This window comes from Pituophis catenifer, unplaced genomic scaffold (assembly GCF_029215685.1).
Source record: "Pituophis catenifer annectens isolate HBS135680 unplaced genomic scaffold, rPitCat1.0.hap2 SCAF_1, whole genome shotgun sequence".
Taxonomy (NCBI): Eukaryota; Metazoa; Chordata; class Lepidosauria; order Squamata; family Colubridae; genus Pituophis; species Pituophis catenifer.
The window spans coordinates 93,738,835-93,759,017 of NW_027256881.1; the positions used below are offsets into that span (position 1 = coordinate 93,738,835).

At 38.0% G+C, this 20,183-nt stretch overlaps 1 protein-coding gene across 1 annotated transcript in view; it reads right to left on the bottom strand.

Annotated features, from left to right (window-relative positions):
- NKAIN2 (sodium/potassium transporting ATPase interacting 2) overlaps positions 1-20,183 on the bottom strand; it is a 291,973-nt gene that overhangs the window by 11,755 nt on the left and 260,035 nt on the right. Inside the window, exon 5 of the mRNA XM_070952837.1 lies at positions 16,250-16,310. Coding sequence (XP_070808938.1) covers positions 16,250-16,310 — 61 coding nt within the window. The remainder of the gene's footprint in view (positions 1-16,249; positions 16,311-20,183) is intronic.

Genomic DNA, 20,183 nt, shown 5'->3' on the forward strand with positions numbered 1-20,183 from the left:
CTTATTGGAATTACTTGCTATTATGCTGTTAAAAGTTTGCTTTAAGTCACTCTTACTATTCCTGAACCACCTTCTTCTTGATTGTATTCATGGGATCCTATATATTCCAACTGGTATTTCTTAAGTTTTTTGAAATCAAATTTCCTAATGTCCAAGATGCACACTTGACTAGATTCTATTAGATATCCTTTGGGTTTACTTAATAGAAAAGGTCCTGTATATTCAAGATATTATAGACCAGGACTTCAGACTGCTCTGATATTCACCTGCTCACAAACAACACCTATTAGGGTTTTTTTTTTTTAATTTGATTTATATGCCGCCCTTCTCCGGAGACTCAGGGCGGCTTACAATGCGTTAAGCAATAGCCTTCATTCTTTTGTATATTTTATACAAAGTCAGCTTATTGCCCCCACAAACTGGGTCCTCATTTCACCTACCTTAGAAAGGATGGAAGGCTGAGTCAACCTTGAGCCTTGGAGAGATTTGAACCAGCAGAAATTGCAGGCAGCTGTGTTAATAACAGGGTGCACTAAACCACTGTACTATCAAGGCTCTTTTTAGTCAACTAATAGTGTTAGCATTGACCAAATGTTTAGAAATGGCTATCTCTTACTCATAAAACCTGATAGTCAGTGAGCAGGGAATAATGTAGACATTCAGAGCACTCAAAAGAACCTACATTTCATGCATACAATTCAGACAGAGCACTGAGAAATATAATTTATATTTTTTCTCTTTGAAATCAAATTTCAGTTGAACAGGGGTATTTCCAGAATCATTTCCATAATAATGTTCCATTTTACATGTGGAGCATTCTCAAACTGTCCCTGAAGGATTCTCAAATTGAACGAATGCTTCAAATAAGTTGAGAAGAGAAAAAAGGAGAAGAAAAGAAAAGAGGCAAACCATGCCCAATCAATGCCATTTAGAGCCAGCCCAAGCAATGAAATAAATCTCTAATGAAATAAGTTGTTAGTAGAGATTGATGTAGACAATTTTATTAGAAGAGAAATATAGGCAGAAAACTTGTACAAATGGAGGAAAACTCCAGCAGGAAGATTAGTATTCTGAAAGGTTAAAGCAAGTGTGAGTCAACAACAATTACGTCCAGATGTTCTACCTTCAGGCAATTCTTTTCTTATGAACTTGGCTGGACAGAAGCCCCTGAAGATTTTCTATGGAATTGTTCACAGATGTAAGCTATGCCTTGGGATACATCTGGGATTTGGAGAGAGCTTAGACTGAGTCTTACTCACAAGAAATCTTTGGAAAAGCACCAAATATTCTTTTAAACTTTCAGATTTCAGACGGAATAGTTTGGCTGCTTTAGAAAAAATTGTCCACCATTACTGCTTTCACCAAGGAACTCCTGGTACATAATTCAAAATGCAATGCAGATCCTTACGAGAACAGTTTTAAAGGGCTGCTATTTGTCAAGTCAGAGCAGAAATAACATTTTAGATTGGGTAAATTTGGTGAGGTTCCAAAAGACTTATTTTCACAACGATTTCTAATAAAAAGTATGCCTAGATGAAGATTTGTTATGGTTTTGTTGAATTCTAAGATGTGATTATTCTAGCCACACTGTCCATAATATATAGTACAATACACTGTGTAGTGTGATTTGGTGTGATGTTGTATGGTGTGATGTAGCATATCGTATCGTATCGTATCGTATCGTAGCATAGCATAGCATAGCATAGCATAGCATAGCATAGCATAGCATAGCATAGCATAGCATAGCATAGCATAGCATAGCATAGCATAGCATAGCATAGCATAGCATAGCACAGCATAGTTCAATGTAAGCTTTTCTCTAGAGGTCAAAGAGTATATAAGGAATATCTCTTCATTTTATCATGATAACAATACTGTAGGACAGTGTTTCTCAATCTTGGCCACTTGAACATGTGGGACTTCAGATCCAGAATTCCTGGCCCTCCATCCACATATCCTCAAGTCACCAAGGTTGAGAGACACTCTTTTAAGGTATGAAATAATCAGGCTTAGAGAAGTGATTAGCCCAAAGCCCCCAATGAATTTCTATAGCTGAAGATGGACATATATCAGGGTTTTCTTGGAGTTTTTTTTTTTTTTAATTTGATTTATATGCTGCCCTTCTCTGAAGACTCAGGGCGGCTTACAATGTGCTCAGCAATAGCCTTCATCCTTTTGTATATATTTATACAAAGTCAGCTTATTGCCCCCACAACTGGATCCTCAATTTACCTACCTTAGAAAGGATGGAAGGCTGAGTCAACCTTGAGCCTTGGCGAGATTCGAACCCTGCAGTAATTGCAGGCAGCTGATCTTAATAACTGGCTTAATAACAGGGTGCCTTAGACCACTGTACTACCAAGGCTCTTTAATACAATATGTTAACTCTGACACCACACAGTTATTAAAAATGTCAAATTAAAGTTCCAAACATTCTACAAGTAACAACACTCTATATACATCTAAATACATTCACATATCAGGGTATTCCCTTTCAGGGTAAGGAATGCTTTGTAAGCTAAAGAAGTAAGCAACAGCAAGCTAAATAAATTCAAGACATGAGATAAAAGAAGAAAACATACTTAAATCTAGTTATTATCTATATAATTCACAGCAGTTCTCAGTATCTTGAAAATAATCCTTTCTTCCACTAAGTCCATTCATTATGTCATATATAGTTTTTCGTTCTTTAAACTTCTCACTTCTCTCTTTTTATGGATTTCCTCAACTATCAAATCATGATTTTCTCAGTCTTCTTCTTCTTCTCAGCCCATTAACTGTTCTCTTTATATCTATTTTATAATTTAATCTTCATTCATTTTCTGCAAGGTACTTTGTTCATACTGATTACTTATTTTTATATTCAACTTATATTCATTCAGCTCCCACTCATTCTTGACCTAACTCTTCTTGTCCTATCACATATACTTTCTGAATATTCCTACTGTATTGACTTTACTCATCCAATTCCCCCTTTGATATAAAAAAAAATGGGCTGAAAGCATTTACTTTTAACAAATGTTCATTCCCACAACTGATGACATATATCCAACTACTTTCCCCCAGTATTTGCATGTCTTAAATTTCTCCATCTGCCTTCCCATCTTTAATAACAGTCTATGAAGGTCTGAAAATATCTAATAGACATAATCTATCTAATATTCATTTAGCCAGACATATGGCACCATTTGTGTTCAACATATATTTATGATCAACATCCTTCTAACATCATAAAAAATGTTCCTAATACATTCATTCATTCATGCATGCATGCATACATTCATTAAACACCCAAGAGGACATCAAACATCCTAATTTTATTTCTTGCTCAATGTTGGACCATTCACTAAGCATTTAACTTATTCTGATACTTTTTTTTTTTACTTCTATAACATTTCTGTCTTATTTATTTAGCAGCAAAACAGTGCAAAACATTCCATAATTCAAGCCATTCATTTTATCACATGCTTTTTTTTTTAATATGCATTCATTCATTCACTCATTTATTAATTCATTCACGTAAACATAACTACAGGCAAAGTTTCTAAAACAACAGAACCCAAATTCTTTTAAAGCACTCTGAAGAAGAATGTTTTATGGTGCATATGAAGAACTTGAAGGGTCATAGGAAAGCAGATCTCAGAAGTGAACTCATGCCAGAAAAAAAAAAGAAAAGAAAAAAAGAAAAAGAAAAAAAGGAGAAAGAATGAAAGAAATTATTGTAAGAGTTCCCACAAACCATTTCAAAGGACACTCGAAGCAAAACATTCATAATGATAAAGAAATACATACTCTGGTTTGCTCCAGGGAGCCAGTAGGCCAATCTTCCGCCCATCACCGGGTATTCAGCTGTAAATTTTAGCAGGCCAAAACTCAGGTGAGAGTTTGAGAAAATAGAGATGTGATTTTCTTTAATAGGTAATGTATTTTTTTTAAAAAAATAATTAATGGTTCACTGGATACTACTTTAGAAGCTTCTAAACAGTATTAGTCTGTTAAGTTGTCAAAATGCTAGTGGATGAAAAGTGTGAGAAATAAAGCAACATGCAGTGAATAGATGCATCAACCCTAATCCAACACACATATTTTAGGATGTTCCTAACTGCTAGTCCATAAATTCTGATCATTTCCTTACTTCAAACCGTGGTTTGTTTTAGTTGAAATTCTAACTGAACCAGTTCAAGAAACTAGAGTACATGAGCAGCAGAATTGAAGGTAGGTTAGAAATGAGTCCCCCCATTTCCACAATTATTGCTTTCAAGATTATTATTCAGAGATTGGCAGAATATAAAATTGTTGTTTTCCCAATGTCGGTTATGATGTATATTCTCCCAGGAAGGATTCTAGTGGCTTATCTTATTTGTAGCTGTCAGTTCAACTACACCAGATTCATATCTATATATGTATTTTTAAAAGATTATAATACTTCTATATAATAAAGCTATGTGACAGATGAAGAGAAAATCAATAAAATTCAGGTGGTGCCAATCCATTTATTATACTATGATTGGGTAGAATATTAAACTGTTATAGTTATTAAACAGTACTGAATATTTATTAAGCAGAATCTTAGGACAATGACATGATACTAAATGTTTATATAGATACAGGGAGTGACAAAACTTTAAAGGATACTAAAGTGGTTTCCCTCGCACATATGTGCTAATCTTTCCCAACTCTAGGGGGCAGTGCTCATCTCCATTTCAAAGCCAAAGAGCCAGTGCTGTCCGAAGACATCTCCATGGTCATGTGGCCGGCATTGACTAAATGTCAAAGACGCACGGAACGCTGTTACCTTCCCACCAAAGGTGGTCCCTATTTTTCTACTTGCATTTTTTATGTGCCTTTGAACTGCTAGGTTGGCAGAAGCTGGGACAAGTAATGGGAGCTCACCCCATTACACGGCACTAGGAATTCGAACTGCTGAACTTTCGATTGACAAGTTCAGTGTCTTAGCCACTGAGCCACCGCGTCCCTATCTATATTTTTATCCATAGTTATATCAACAGTTCCTTGAGGAGGTGGTAACTATTGTTCAGAAAAGAAGGGGACCAGATAAATGTTGAGGAAAGAGGAGCAGATAAATTAATATATAGGAAGCACATCGATAGCACCACTTTTAGAGTGCAATTCCATTTATTAATTGTTTTTCATTACACACTTATTGTCTCACAATTTCCTTAACATCAGCTTCATTACTTGGGAAGGCAGCAATCCATAGCCAATTTTCTTTTCATGTTGTGCTTGTTCACATATAAATGCAGACCTTTTGTTCAAAATAGTTGCAATTAATAATTTCAAACAAAAGAAATGCAAAATCCTTCCACTCAAAGCCATTTATAATCCACTAAAATGAATTGAAATTCCCATCTTGAGCCTAACCTAATTTTTTACTGATAATAGGAATGGATTCCCAAAAGCACTTCATGCATCTTGATAGTAACATCCTAATTTTCTTTCCTGGTAAATGTTTTAAATAAGATTTTAGCACCCAAGGAAATTAACCTTTAAATTAATTGCACTTATAAAATGCCACCTCTGCTTTTGTCTTCAGCCTAATTACTTGCTAAAATTTAAACCAGCCTTAGTAGCTGGTTTTACTAGCTATCCTTTCAGCTTAGATTACTTCCAGATACAGGGAGTGTATCTGCTTCTATTTGTGATAACATTATAATGATTTTGTTCTGCCTCTACAAGGCCTGAGCTTTTAAAAACCTTACGATACGCCAATCTGGGATTGATACAATTCAGAGCGCAATGGGAAAACTGTTACTAACTCCATAAACATTTCTGACTTTTTGTTCATTGCTGGGAAGATTCTTAAGCACAGATAATCCACATGATTGTTGTACACTGTACTGGTGTCATCATCCATAATTAGCTGAATTGTTCACTGCATCTCTACTAAACAAACAGGACAATATTTTAATGTGCAACTGAATAATTCAGTATATTTTGTTTTTAAAATAAAGAAAATGAGCTGAAGAAAACTATGGAAAATGGCTGGAATGGGAGGGTTTAAGCCACAGTTATCTCCTTTTGAGTTTAATTTTCTGAGAAAGGCAGCTTCCCATGTCAACTTTTCATTAAAGACAGTATCTTGAGCCAATTGCCCACATATATCTAGTGCAACATTATTTCTGCCCTTATAGTTCAAGTCGTATAAAACCATCAGCACAAAGGTCTGGGGTTAAGTGCCACTTGTACATACACAATGTCTGAGATTCACGACATTACTATGCAGTGCATTGCTATGCCTGGAGGAATAATTTTTCTTTGAACATCATCTCATGCCAAATTACTCATTTCTCTTTCAACATTTCTGGGTCTGAAGCCACTCTAACAAGCTCTTTCTTTGAGAAATATTCTCATTCTCAGCCTCTTTTAATGCCTAGAAGTTGTTAAGAAGTTCTTAAGTTCATGGGCCTTGCAAAACAAATCAGACTGTACCTTGGGCCAACCTAGGGGCCCCAAGGACTGCCTCTGCCCCACATTCTGTACCAGTTGTAGCTTCTGAATATTTTTCACAGGCAGCCCCATGTAGAGTGCATTGCAATAATCCAGGCATAAGATGGCCAGGGCTTGAATGACTGAGTGCAGAGATTCCTGATTCAGAAAGGTTGCAATTGGCACACATGTGAAATTGTGAAAATATTCTCCTTGTCACAACTGCCGCCTGCTCTTCAAGGAGTTGTGAGTCCAGGAGAACCCCCAAGTTCTGCACCAGTTCTATCTGTAGTAGGCCCAGATCTTGAAGCTCCATGCACCCAAAGCCATTTAGACTTGTCAGGGTTCAGTCGAAGCCTATTGTCTCCTATCTCGATCCCCACAGTCTCCAGGAACCATGAGAGAGCAGTGACAGCATCACATGGGTTGGAGATCCATGGCAGGGGTGAAATGCTACCGGTTTGCGCCAGTTCGGGTGAACCGGTAGTGGCGGGTGGTTCGGAGAACCAGTAGCGGTGGCAGAGTGAGGCTCCGCCCGCCCGCCCAGATGTCGTTACTTCCTGGTTTTAACCAGGAAGTAACCTGTTTTTTACCCTCTGTGCATGGTATTATGCTGCACCGGTTGGAAGAGTTAGGGGTGGGAGGCACTGTGTTGCAGTGGTTCTCCTCCTTTCTCTCTGACCGGTCGCAGTCTGTGTTGACAGGGGGGCAGAGGTCGACCCCAAGGCCCCTCATATGCGGGGTGCCGCAAGGGTCGGTCTTCTCGCCCCTCCTGTTCAACATTTATGTGAAGCCGCTGGGCAAGATCATCCGTGGTTTTGGGGTGAAGTATCACCAGTACGCTGATGACACCCAGCTGTACATCTCCACCCCAGACCACCCCAACGATGCCCTTGAAGTGATGTCCCGGTGCCTGGAGGCCGTGCGGATCTGGATGGGGAGGAATAGGCTCAGGCGCAACCCATCCAAGACCGAGTGAATGTGGTTTCCGACGTCCCGATATCGTCAGTTGGTGCCATCACTGACTATTGGGGGCGAATCATTGGCCCCCACGGAGAGGGCACGCAACTTGGGCATCCTCCTGGATTCACGGCTGTCTTTAGAAGAGCACTTGACGGCCGTGACCGGGAGGATTTTTCATCAGGTTCGCCTGATTCGCCAGTTGCGTCCCTTTCTGGATTGGGACTCCTTACGCACGGTCACTCATGCCTTCGTCTGGACTATTGTAACGCTCCCGGAGGCTCCAACTGGCACAGAGTGCAGCCGCGCGGGTGGTAATGGGAGCGACATGGCGTTCCTATGTAACACCCCTCCTGCGCGAAATGCACTGGCTCCCGGTGGTCCTCCGAGTGTGCTTCAAGGTTTTGGTTACCACCTTTAAAGCGCTCCATGGCTCAGGACCTGGGTACTTGCGGGACCCCCTACTACCACCAATAGCCTCCCACCGGCTGGTACGCTCTCATAGAGAGGGGCTCCTCCGGGTGCCGTCGGCCAAACAATGTCGACTGGCGGCCCCCAGGGGGAGAGCCTTCTCTGTGGGGGCACCTACTATCTGGAACGAGCTATCCCCGGAGATACGGAGGATCCCAGATCTGCGCACCTTCCGCTGCGCTCTAAAGACCTTTTTATTTCACCAGGCAGGCCTGGCCTAACTTTCTCCCTCTTTTTAAACATTTTAAATATTTTTAAATATTTTTTAGTATTTTTAATATTCAAAGTTTAAATTTGTTTTAAATTGATTGGGGTTTTAAATCTGTCTGGGCCAAACTATTTAATTCAATTTTATCTCTGCTTTTTAAATTTTGTATGTATGTATTTTATTGTTGGCTGTTCACCGCCCTGAGTCCTTTGGGAGTAGGGCGGTATATAAATCAAATAAAAGTAAAGTAAAAGTAAAGTTTTGCGCATGCACAGAGGGTCCAAAATTGCATGTGACGCACACACGCACTTCCGAACCGGTAGGAAAGGTAAGTAGATCTCACCCCTGATCCACATACTGATGATACTTCAAGTCCTGGTGATCTCACCCAGCTGTAGATGTTAAAAAGGAGTGGAGAGAGTACCAAGCCCTATGGCATGCCACAAAGGAATGGCTGTGAGCTGGATCTTTCAATCTCTATCAACATTGATTGGCACTGGCTTTGGGGAAAGGAACAAACCAGAGCAAGACTGCACTGTCCTGCCCTATACCCTGTAACTGTCCAAAAGCATATCATGGTTGATGATATCAAAGGCCACTGAGAGGTCAAGGAGACCAAGGATGGGTGTACTACTCCTATCCTGCTTTTACCAGAGATCAAGTGCAATCATTGTTATTTCTGTCCCAGAACTGGGCCTGAATTCTGACTGGAAGGGGTCAAGACAATCAATTTTATCCAGGACTCTCTGAAGCTGCCAAGCAACATTTTTTAACCAAATGGGAAGATGGGAAACTGGAGAAATGTTGTCCAGGTGGGTGGGATCAAGAGATTTTTTTTTCAGGTGACATCTACAGGTTTTTTTTTTTTAATGTGACATATCTATGTGGCTATGCTACATATATGAGGCTATGCTAATTTAAAAAATGGTAGGAATACTTAAGTAAATGTTATTAGATGATTGTGATAACTCTGACAGATACTTGCACTGATTTGAGAATTTGAAATATTCTGTGAATAGTGATTGTCAATTTCAACAAATCTTGGTTCAGTGCTTTTATGTAATATTCAACCTCTCAGCAACTATGTTAATTTGAAAGCTCCTAATCACCAAATGTGTGGATAGCTGATTCTGCATACATATTTATCTTTTGCAATGTTTGATTTCTACTCTTATCTAGCGTTCAAGCTCATTGTCTCTGATTTTTTCCATACTCAAACCTGTCTCATATTTGTTGAAGAACAATTCTTTAAGACTCCATGAGACAATTCCAGTCAGCTTTGCTGCGTGCATATTTGCTTCCTGCTCAACTGTTTGTCAAAATAAACTTTATTCCAACAGAACATATGTAACTCAGAGTTGAACTCTGGAGTCATTGTTGCTCTCTGAGCTTGGTTTTTTGCTTGCAAACATTGCATTATCAATTAGGCAACATCATCAGGGCAACTGCATTTGGAGTTTGTTCTCAGTTTATAGTAGGCTGCCCTGCTATAGATTGCTCGTTCCCCTAGTCTAGTGTGTGTTTTCTCCTTAGTTAAGGCCCTTTGTTGGTCCTGAATTTTTGATTGAAGAGGCAATCTGGATCTATCTATATGGATATCTAGGGGCTGGCCTAACAGAATTGTAGTTGGCTGAAGTACTGGTAGATGGTAGAGTGATACGTTTGTCATCATTTTGTACTGTTTGTGTGGTGATCTCTATGTCTGTACTGGGCTATGCCCTCATTATCCTATACTCACTGGCTCTTTTTCTATGCTGGGTGCAAACAGATGTCATTGCTAACACACTTGATTGAAAAGATTTGTCTTCGGTCCAAGAGTCTCTCATGATCACAGTATTTCTGTGTTTTCTGGTAGTATGTTTTTTCTTTCCCTCTCAGAGTTGTAAGCATGCTTTCAAAAAGATGACTATTTTGCAACTGTTTATTTTCAGCTTCTATGACATGTATGTTTAAGATTGTTCTGTTAATTGATTTTTCTCACATTTTTTATTAAAGACTTGTTAAATTTCTGAGAAACCTATTCATATGTGAGCAATTTTTGAATTTCTCTCTAGCTAGATAGATGAATGGATGCCTGACTTGGATTTTCAATGTTGATTACTTTCTGAAGGAACCTTTAAAGGATCAATGTAATAGTAAGAACAGTTCAACACTGAAGCCATATCAAAGGAATTGATGGGCTCTCCTTCACTGCATGTGTTCAGACAGTGAATGGATACTTATTAGTAAAGGCTAATAAGGCTTTATCTGGATTCCTGCATTGAACAGAGAGATTATTTGGGAATTTAAATGGCAATTTAAGATTTGATGAAATACCAATTGTATGTCAAATTATAATGCTTAACAGAGAAAATTGTAATATTTTTAATCTCCAATAATCTGAAGTAATTGAAACATCTACATTTGTGCATAAAGTTAGCAGTAAGAATTAAAATGTGTATAACTACTCAGAACCACAGATTGAAAGTGTGAAAAATAAAACAACAGTCTAGCCAGATTGCAAAGTATCCTCAATATACCCCAAAACTACTGTGAGCAATATCAATCTTTATGAAGCAACAAGTAGCTGCCTCACTCCCATTAAGGAATAATGGTGTTTGTCTACCTACAATATCTTCAGAAAGAAACTACTAATATAAATGATAATATGCTTGGCCATATAATAAAAATGAATGTAAAAAATAATAACATGACATGACATAACATGGTAAATGCTTTGTAGAAAGGGGTTAAATAATTTAATCCCACAGAGTTAAATGATTGCAATTTTAAGACTATAGCCTGTAACCTGATTTTGTAAATTTTCTTACAAGGAAATGCTATTCTATATACTTTCAGGAGATTGAAATTATATACACGTCAGTCTGGAAGAAAGGCTCACTGAACTTAGTGAAACTTACTTCTAAGACGATGTGCAAAGCTAGGTATTCATCAAAAATGAAATCAGATTTATTTATAAAGAGAATAGATATTATTACATCATAGCTCATGCTTGCTAACATTAATGCAACATTAATTAATTTCCTGTGTTGCTCTATAACAGGGGTGTCAAACTCAATTTCATTGAGGGCTGTATCAGGGTTGTGTTTGACCTCGGGGTGGCAGAGTGGGCATGGCCAGGGTGGGTATGGCCAGTTCAATGTCCCTTGTATTGGGGGAGCCTATGGTGGCCCAAGCACTCTGCCAGAGAAAACGGGCTCCCGAGCTCTGTTTTCAGTTGTGACAGCCTCCTGCAACCCTCTGCCAGCAAAAACAGAGCCACACATGGCCCTCCCGAGCCCCATTTTTGCTGGCAGAGGCACCACGGTCCTTTGCTGTTTCCAACAGGCCACAGGCAACACCCCACAGGCCAGATCTAAGTATCCCATGGGCCGGATCTGGCCCACGGGCCTTGAGTTTGACACCCCTGCTCTAGAACAGAATAAGAGAAATAAATGTGGAAACTAAGTGATAAGGGCCACAAAAGAAGATATTACACAACAAAAGCTCTGTACTAAATTATTTAAAAATAATACTCTTTTATCTAAATAATCCTATTTGGCAAACTGCATTTATCCTAAAGTGGAATCAGGAAAAGCTCTTTTGAAAGCCTCCACTATGTATTCATCTCCACATATGTTAAAGATGTGGTGATAAAGTCACCAGGTTAGAAAACCAGAGTTTATTCTATTTTAGCCACAAAGCCAAATGGGTAACCTTGGACCAGCCACTCTCTCTCAGTCCTAAGAAGCAAGGAAGGGTAAACCACTTCCCAAAAAAGTGGTTTGTAAATTTCTTCTGACCAAGAAAATTGCAGAGACTAGTCCAGACAGTCACTAGGAATAAAAAACAACAACAACAACAATTTGCACACAAAAAAGTAGCTTTTGCTATTCTTGATAGGGATTACGAATATTGAAGTACAATGATATGAAGAACATACAGCTGGGAAGAATGTTTTAAATATGGTAATATGACTTTATCTTTTAAAATTCACTATGTTTACACCATTCCTTTTTTATTAGGGCACAGTAGTGCCAAAAGGGAAAGCAGTCTTAGAAATTCTTCTTTTAATTTCATGTAATCTACAAATCCCAGCAGGCTGGTATTTTATTGATGACTCTCTAGAGCTTTTTATGAAGTAACTAAATATTTAATGATTTTTTTTTTAAAGAACCAGAATTGTTGGGGAGGTTGACATAAAGCTTGTATTGGAGGAATCAAATTGCATAGAGTTTAAACTGATTAAATGAATATTTCAAAGTAATAAAATTACTGTGCAATTTTTAAAAAAATGTAGCTCTAATAAGAGTTCCAAAAATAACTATAATGTATGGATAAGATATTCCATCATGAAAGATAAATGTTGACATTTTAGTTGCTTTAGATTGCTACTGCTAATAGTGACAGTAGAATACAATTGGTTTATGGTATCAAATTCAGTGACTGTGAAAAATAAGGGAAACACAGATTTCCTCTCTGTGTCATAGAACTCTAACTCTATCACATTTTATTTCTGAAAAGTTTAATTTTTAGCTTTATATTCTATTTTACACCTTAATTCATTTTCCCCATCTACTTCCCTTAGAGAAGCCCCAAAATCTTCCATTAATTGATATTGCTTATGCCTTGGCATATGAAGCAACTGTTCCAAGACTTCCAGATTTCACTGAATATTTCCCAATAAAATTTTGGACAGTTTATCTAAAATAATAAAATGATTATTTTAATGCCGGAGTATTTTAACTACATTGGGGACCTTACTGATTTAGAATATGAATCTGCCTAATTTACAATACTATCCAAACCAAATATAATTTCATTCAGCTGCTACACAGTATGATATGGAATATAAAATGATCCTGTACGTTATTGGAGACTGTAACTATTTTTTGTTTCCTCTTCTCTCAGCTTACTGGGGCTGATTCTCAGCCTTAAGATACCCATAGTAGATTATTAAGGTCTACCTGCTTACATAGTAGATTATTAAGATCTACTTACTTACAGAGATAGGCTACTATTCAGCCTATCTCTGTAGGCTGAACTAGGAAGTTGTGGAGAGGAGACCCACTAAAGGCAGCAAGGGAAATCACTTATGTATTGTTGTTCAAAGAAATACATAGAGATGTCCATGAAGTCACCAGGTGTCCAACCTGACAGAGATTTTACCTCTCCTTGCTAATAAAACTTGTTACAGCTGTTCATTTTACAGGGAAATAAAGATATCCTAAGATCTAGGCCTATTTACAACCTTCTTAGGACACCAATGAGATAGTGAACATGTACCTAAACAAATCTTTTTCTTGATCAGATGGTTTATTGGAATATATTCCTTATAGAGAGTGATAGTATCTGTGTAAAGTCTATAAAACAAAGCATAAAATAAATTCATCTTCTCTCACACTGGTACATTCTTGGATCATTAAAACATCTTATATTGTACTTATATTGAATAATAATTTCAATAACAAACTCTGGAGTACATGTCAATTATGAGAAAAGAAAAAGATTTGAGGTATTCATGCATCCTGATTCCAGACTTCATGGATTTTCTTTTATGAAAGAAAACTAGGAAATAATTTTGCCCCACAACAGGAGATCCAATCCAGCAACCGTTAGAACTTAATTTTCTTCTCCTGGTGAAATCTAAGAGGCTTCAGAATGCTAAACTATGCACATGGTTACTGAAATATTAAAGAACAACATTTGTATCCTTAGGGCAGAAGTAGATGTCATGTTTAACACAGACTGGAGCTGAAAAATAGTAGTCTCTTGTCAATTCTAACCCCTCTCCATCTCCCAGTAGCATTTTAAGTCTATTTATTTGCATTGTGGACATTATTATATTATATTATATTCAACAGCAATAGCATCTAGACTTGTATACTGCCCCATTGTGCATTCTCCGGGTGGTTTACAATGTCAGCTTATTTTCCCCAACAATCTTGCTCCTCATTTTACCGATTACAAGGATGAAAGGCTGAGTCAACCTTGAACCCAGTCAGGATCAAACTGCTGGCAGTTGGTAGAGTTTGCCTGCATTGCTGCATTCTAACCACTGCACCACTCAGGACTCCTTAAAAGGATGTTATAGCAGAATTTGAGAAATAAAGATAATAAGTGTAAGTGAACATTTTTGGAATGGTGAGAAAACTCAACACAGAGCTTTCACCTTCTAGGGCTCTTAGACATAATATGTATTTCTACCTTCAGAAACATTTTGTTATGTTAGCGCAGATGTGACGAGAAAACTGCAAGTAAGTTGTTAAGGGAAAATGTACTTCTAATTTATATTTTGTGCATGTAGCTATATGTGTGCCTACAATATTTGAACTGTTTGTAATGTTTGTCCATGGCCCTGATGTACAGTGCAAAAGGTAGAATGGAAGTTGAAAATGATGACATAATAAACCCAAAGAATTAAGGAAGAGGGATGACTATTAGCATTGTGTGTAGCTTTAAAGGGTGATTCCATTCAAAAATCTCCAAGGTCATTCAGGATATAGAATCAAGGCAGTGTCTTTAAATGATTTCAGAGAGTTTCAGAAACTCAATGGTTGTTGCGGCTTTCCTTCCATATGTGGAGAAAACCAAAGGGATTGGGAGCTGGTTGATGTAAGAGGCTGGCTGATACAAGTCAGTTCCTCATTAGTTTTATTATCTCCACAATCCCTACCTGTGAAAGCAGTGGGAAGTGTGTTGCCTTGATGTCTGTGTCTTTCTTTTCTGACATAATTTCTTTAAGAACATAGCAGGGAGGGAGAGAGGGAAGGAAGGAAGGAAGGAAGGAAAGAAGGAAAGAAAGAAAGAAGGGGGGGGGAGGAGATTTTCCTATTATTCTACTGCTCTTTTTTAACAATGTTTTTCTTGTCTTTCCCCAGATCTTTGTTTATTTTTATCTTTACTTTTTTTTATCTCTCACTCTACCTAGTCTTGTGTCCTACATCTAAATTGCCATTCATCAATTCTTTCAGCTTCATCTTTCATTTCCCTTTGATTCTGTCTACCCCAACAAATATGCAATCCTTATGCCTGCCTTCTGCTACTTCACTGTCACTAGCTTGTATTGTATTAAGACTTCATTGCATGAATGAATCCAAGACTGCATGCCCGTTGCTGAAAAACAGTAGACAATGCAGACTAAATCTTTATAACATAGTGTATTGTGTATACCATTGTGACAACACCCTCATTATTTATTTAATTAATACATGGCCACCCAACTCATATATTTCTGGAAGGATAATAATTAAATCAGAGTAAAAATAATAAGAACACACAGAATTGGGAAAAAAAACCAGGAAAAGCATAGGATAGCAGCAGAGAATATTCATAAACACTCAAACTAACCACAAATTGGGCTCACCCATATTATCAAGGCCCTAGGACTGATGGCAAAGTCAGATTTTTAGTGGCTTACAAAAGACTAGCAAAGAAAAAAAAACAGGAACAATTGTAGACATTTTGATGTTTTCACATTGTAATATATTGTTGAATCTTTTACCAAATTGAATCACAAATCCTGAATTGATTAAATGGAAGCCTCTTTCCTTAGAAACTCAAATCCAAATCAGACCTTGCCAACTCTGAATTCTGAACTGTATCATGATTCACACATACCCATACCTATGTCAAAAGTAAAACTAAAGCCACTAAACTATGGGTAATCATTATTCAACTAGCTGTACAGGCATGTTAAACCAAGAGAAAACCATATATATATATTACTGCACCCTCTTTTGATGTTAGCAGAGTCTCTTCTATTTCATCTCTTTGCCATGAAACTGTATCTATCCTTGCCAAATGCCACCACAAACCTCATAGCCAGGTACAAGAGTTTTACATACAGGATAAAGCATTAGTAAGGCTGTAGTTATCAGTCATAGTGAGAAACAAAACGAGCTGTGCTAATGAAGAATGTTTGCAGGGAGAGAATATGCGCAGCTTCATTTCAGAACAAAGTAGTTATTTTGTAAAGCTGCATGTTACTCTTCTCCCCATTGGCTTCAAACACTTGGGAGCTTTTTTGGAGCCCATATGTTAGGCAAGCTTCTACACTTTAACTTATTCCTATCTTTTATAGCATGACAAAGTATTCAGAATGGTATTAGAGTGGAATGGATGAGCGAGATGGGTGATATAAAAATGATTTCAACCCGCACGTAATAAACCTTTAGTACTTACAGCTGTCCTCTTCTTCGGTGATACATTTCACAACATAACAGGCGTAGATGAATCCTGCCAGCTTAAACAAAATGGGACAATATTAGATGTGCAGACAAAGTGGTTAGTAGGCTTGGCAGTGGCTTGTTCCTACAAGACAAATGCTATCCTGCTCACTCCCCCATTTTATTAAGAAAATGGCATGTGTTGTATTTAAAACAATGATACATTTCCAGCAATAATAATCTGCACAGGATAGGGCAATGTGTAATAATTGTCTGGGTCTACTGCAGTGGTGGATTTTTTTTCTTAATTTATGAACATATTTTTGTCACTCAGAAATAAATAGCAATAGTACTTAGAGTTATATATTGCTTCACAGTGCTTTACAGTCCTCTCCAAGCAATTTACAGAGTTAGCGTATTGCCCCCAACAATCTGGGTCCTCCTTTTACCGACCTCAGAAGGATGGAAGACTGAGTCAATCTTGAGCTGGTGAGAATCAAACTCCTGAGCTGCTGGCAGTCAGCAGTATTAGCCTGCAATACTGCATTCTAACCACTGCGCCACCACAGCTCTTATAATATAATAATAAATTGGTATATAAGAATGCCTGTAGCTGTTTCACTGAAAGCTTGCCGAAACAAGCAAAAGTCATGGTGTGTTTCCTACAACTCTTACAAGTTATAAGATAGCCACTCAAATCTAAGGAAAAGGGTGAATGAAACACTTTTCATTCAGGGGAAATTGCTCCCTCTCGTTTCAACAATCCATCCATATGTGCATTGCAGAAGAGAAAACGAAAGTGGCTTTAAAGAGACCTCTGTTTATAAATACAACAAAAATCTAGCATCAATAGAAGAGAATATATATATATATATATATGGGTCAGGAGGATTGCACTGTGGCATCCTTGATGCTCTCTGAACGTGGTTGTTGGCTTGCAGACGTTTTAATAACCTGACTAGGTAATATCTTCAGTGCTCTGCACTGCATCTTCAGTGTGCTAAAGATCTTACCTAGACAGGTAATGAAATGTCTGCAAACGATCAACAGAGCACAGAGAGCTCCAAGGATGCCATAAAAACTACTCAAACAAGAAGTGAAAAATACATTTTCAGATTACTAATCTTCCATTCCACTAGAATTCACAGCCCATTTTTAAATAAACTTATAGGTCCTGTTTACCATAGAGAAATCTATATAAAATTCAGAGTGCTTCCCTTTTTTGCACTAGATCTTGAAGAAAGTAGCAGTATTCACCATTCCTGCCTTCAAGCTAGCTGTTAACAGAGCTGTTCAACTGTAGCAGGTCCAAGGCCATAAAATATTTTTTAAAAAAATAAGAAAATTAAGTAACTAATGTCATATTGTCATTTGTCTGGAGGTTAGTAAAGCCCCCCCCTCAAACAAAATCCATGTTGTTGATATTGTATAAAATGTAAATAAGTATCCCTTGACATGGCAGCAACAAGGTTACCCTGCTCTAGTTAGTAAATCTCTAGTGTAGAAACTGCAATAATAATCTAGGACAGTGTTTTTCAAACTTGGCGACTTTAAGATGTGTGGACTTCAACTTCCAGAATTCCCTAGACTGCATGCTGGGAGCTGAAGTCCACACACCATAATCTAGTGACTTTTCTACAAGAATCCATGGATCTATAGCATTAAACTTAAAAGTGAAAGGGGGTTGGGTGGGGAAATAAGGAAGAGTAGCTGCAAAAATGGGTAGGCAAAAACCAGAAAGTTGACAGATTCATGAAGAAGATGTTCAGTCTTGGAACTGGTGGGAAGAAACCTGATTACCCTGTTGCACTTGGCCTGGTTTTAGAGGGAAACACGATGTTTAAATGTAATACTACTTGGGCAGTATTATGAAATTGCTGCTATGGGCATGCTGAGGCCACCAACAGGATTAGATAGTCTATTTTCCCATTAGCAGTACAGTTTAAATCATAGGTGTCCAGCAGTGGTGGGTTGCCCCCGGTTTGCACCGGTTCTATGGAACTGGTAGTAAAACTGGTGGGAGGCTCCACCCACTGACCCTGACGTCATCAGAATGCTTCTGCACAGAAGAGCGTGCATGTGAGTGAAGCGAGTGCACGTGTGCGGCCCCATTGCGAACCGGTAGTAAAGGTAAGTAGAACCCATTCCTGGTGTCCTCCCTTTTGGCTTTCCTGGGCCACACTGAGTGAAGAGAAATTGTCTTGGGCTGCATATAAAATACGTAACATAGTTAATATATATAAATAACAAACTTCCTTTATTTTTTATATATTTTTATATTATTTTTATATTTTTAATATTATTTTATATATTATGGGGCCACATTACTACCTGTCCAGGGCAGCATGTAGCCCATGGGCTATGGAGTGGACAGGTCTAAAAGATTTTTAAAGATTGTATTTTTTTTTTCTTTTAAAAAGAAGCCTGCTCCATTATTTCTTATCTGGTGATCTAACAGTGAGATAATTACATTTCTGTGTTAGTTTATCACAGTATACTTGGCAACCAAAGCCATGCCTTTAGCACTTCCCCTCCCGAATGATATGCATTAAGTCTGCACGCTTCCTCCAATACTTCATCATTATTGGAACCAGTTTTGGACTTTTGCTGGATTTTGTGTTTTGTAAATTATCCGAGACTTCATTTGCCATTACAAGATTTTCATGTAAATCAGAGTTGGGAAATGATAGCCCCTTTATGACTTGTGGACTTCAACTGCAGAATTCCTGAGCCACAAGTCATAAAAAGGCCATCGTTCCACAACTCTGATGTAAATGAAAGGAAGGGGGTTATGGGGAGATGGTCAGCAAAAGCTTGACTATAAAGTTTGCTTCATATATTACCAGGAAAATGTTATTCTTTACAACAAAGAGATTATATTGACCCTTCTTTCAGTGTTCACAGAGATCAGAATGCATAGCCTAGGAAGTTGTGTGATTTCAGGCACAGCCATTTCTTTGTAGTAGAAACAGGTAATATTCATTAAGCTTCCATCACGAGGGGTTCATACTGACAATGGTTCACAGCACCAGAGTCTTGAATGTTCAATGAACATTAGAGAATTATTAGATTTTTAAAAAAACTCCCTTTAATGCTCAGACGGTTTCCCAAGAACAAAAAAGGCAAGCAACTTGCGCTTCCCTTAAGATCAAGAAGAGTCTTATGCCTGCTCTTTTGGAGCTCCACTCATGCATTCGAATGACTAGATGTGGCTGATCATTTTAACAGCGGATGGTAGGAAAAATGTATTTCTTCATAGGTCACCAGCTGAGCTCCATAGAGCAGGAGTTCCCGACCAGCACACAAAGACTCTCTGCTGTGCTTTAGCACAGCTTGTCAAGCAGGCCTCCGAATGGAGCCAATTATAACTGTTCACTGAACCATCTCTTTTATCACAATTTCCCAGCTGGTGATCAACCCTAGATGGGTGTTCAGTGGCTGGTCTGCCCAGTTATACACTTTCTGACCTTTGGGCCACTAGGGAGAAAATGTTTGCATCTTTCCGCTCTCTCTTTAAGCTAGCCATTGGGAAGAACAGCAAATTAGCACAGATGTGCAGAGGAAGTGCACATCCCTGAGGTAAATTGGTTGAAAAATTCTGTTGAATACGTTGAAGAATTATTTTAATTATATCTAATAGGCGATAAGAGATGCGCTGCATTATGTAAGACTTTCAGCAAGTTTGAAATTCAGTACAATTCTTACACTATCGACATAGTGTATACATAGATTAAAAAACATGTGATACTATTCAAGAGGTGTCTAAATCAAACTATAATAGTAAAGAACTACATTGCTCAAAAGGATTAGGAGAAACTGTAGTAGAATATTGTCATATCTCATGAAGAAAGCATTTTTTTCTCTTTTTGATTCCTGGGATTATATAGACTCATTCATTCTTAAAGCTGCCTTCTGGAATGCTTCTTAATTTCTCAGTCCAATCTACTTTC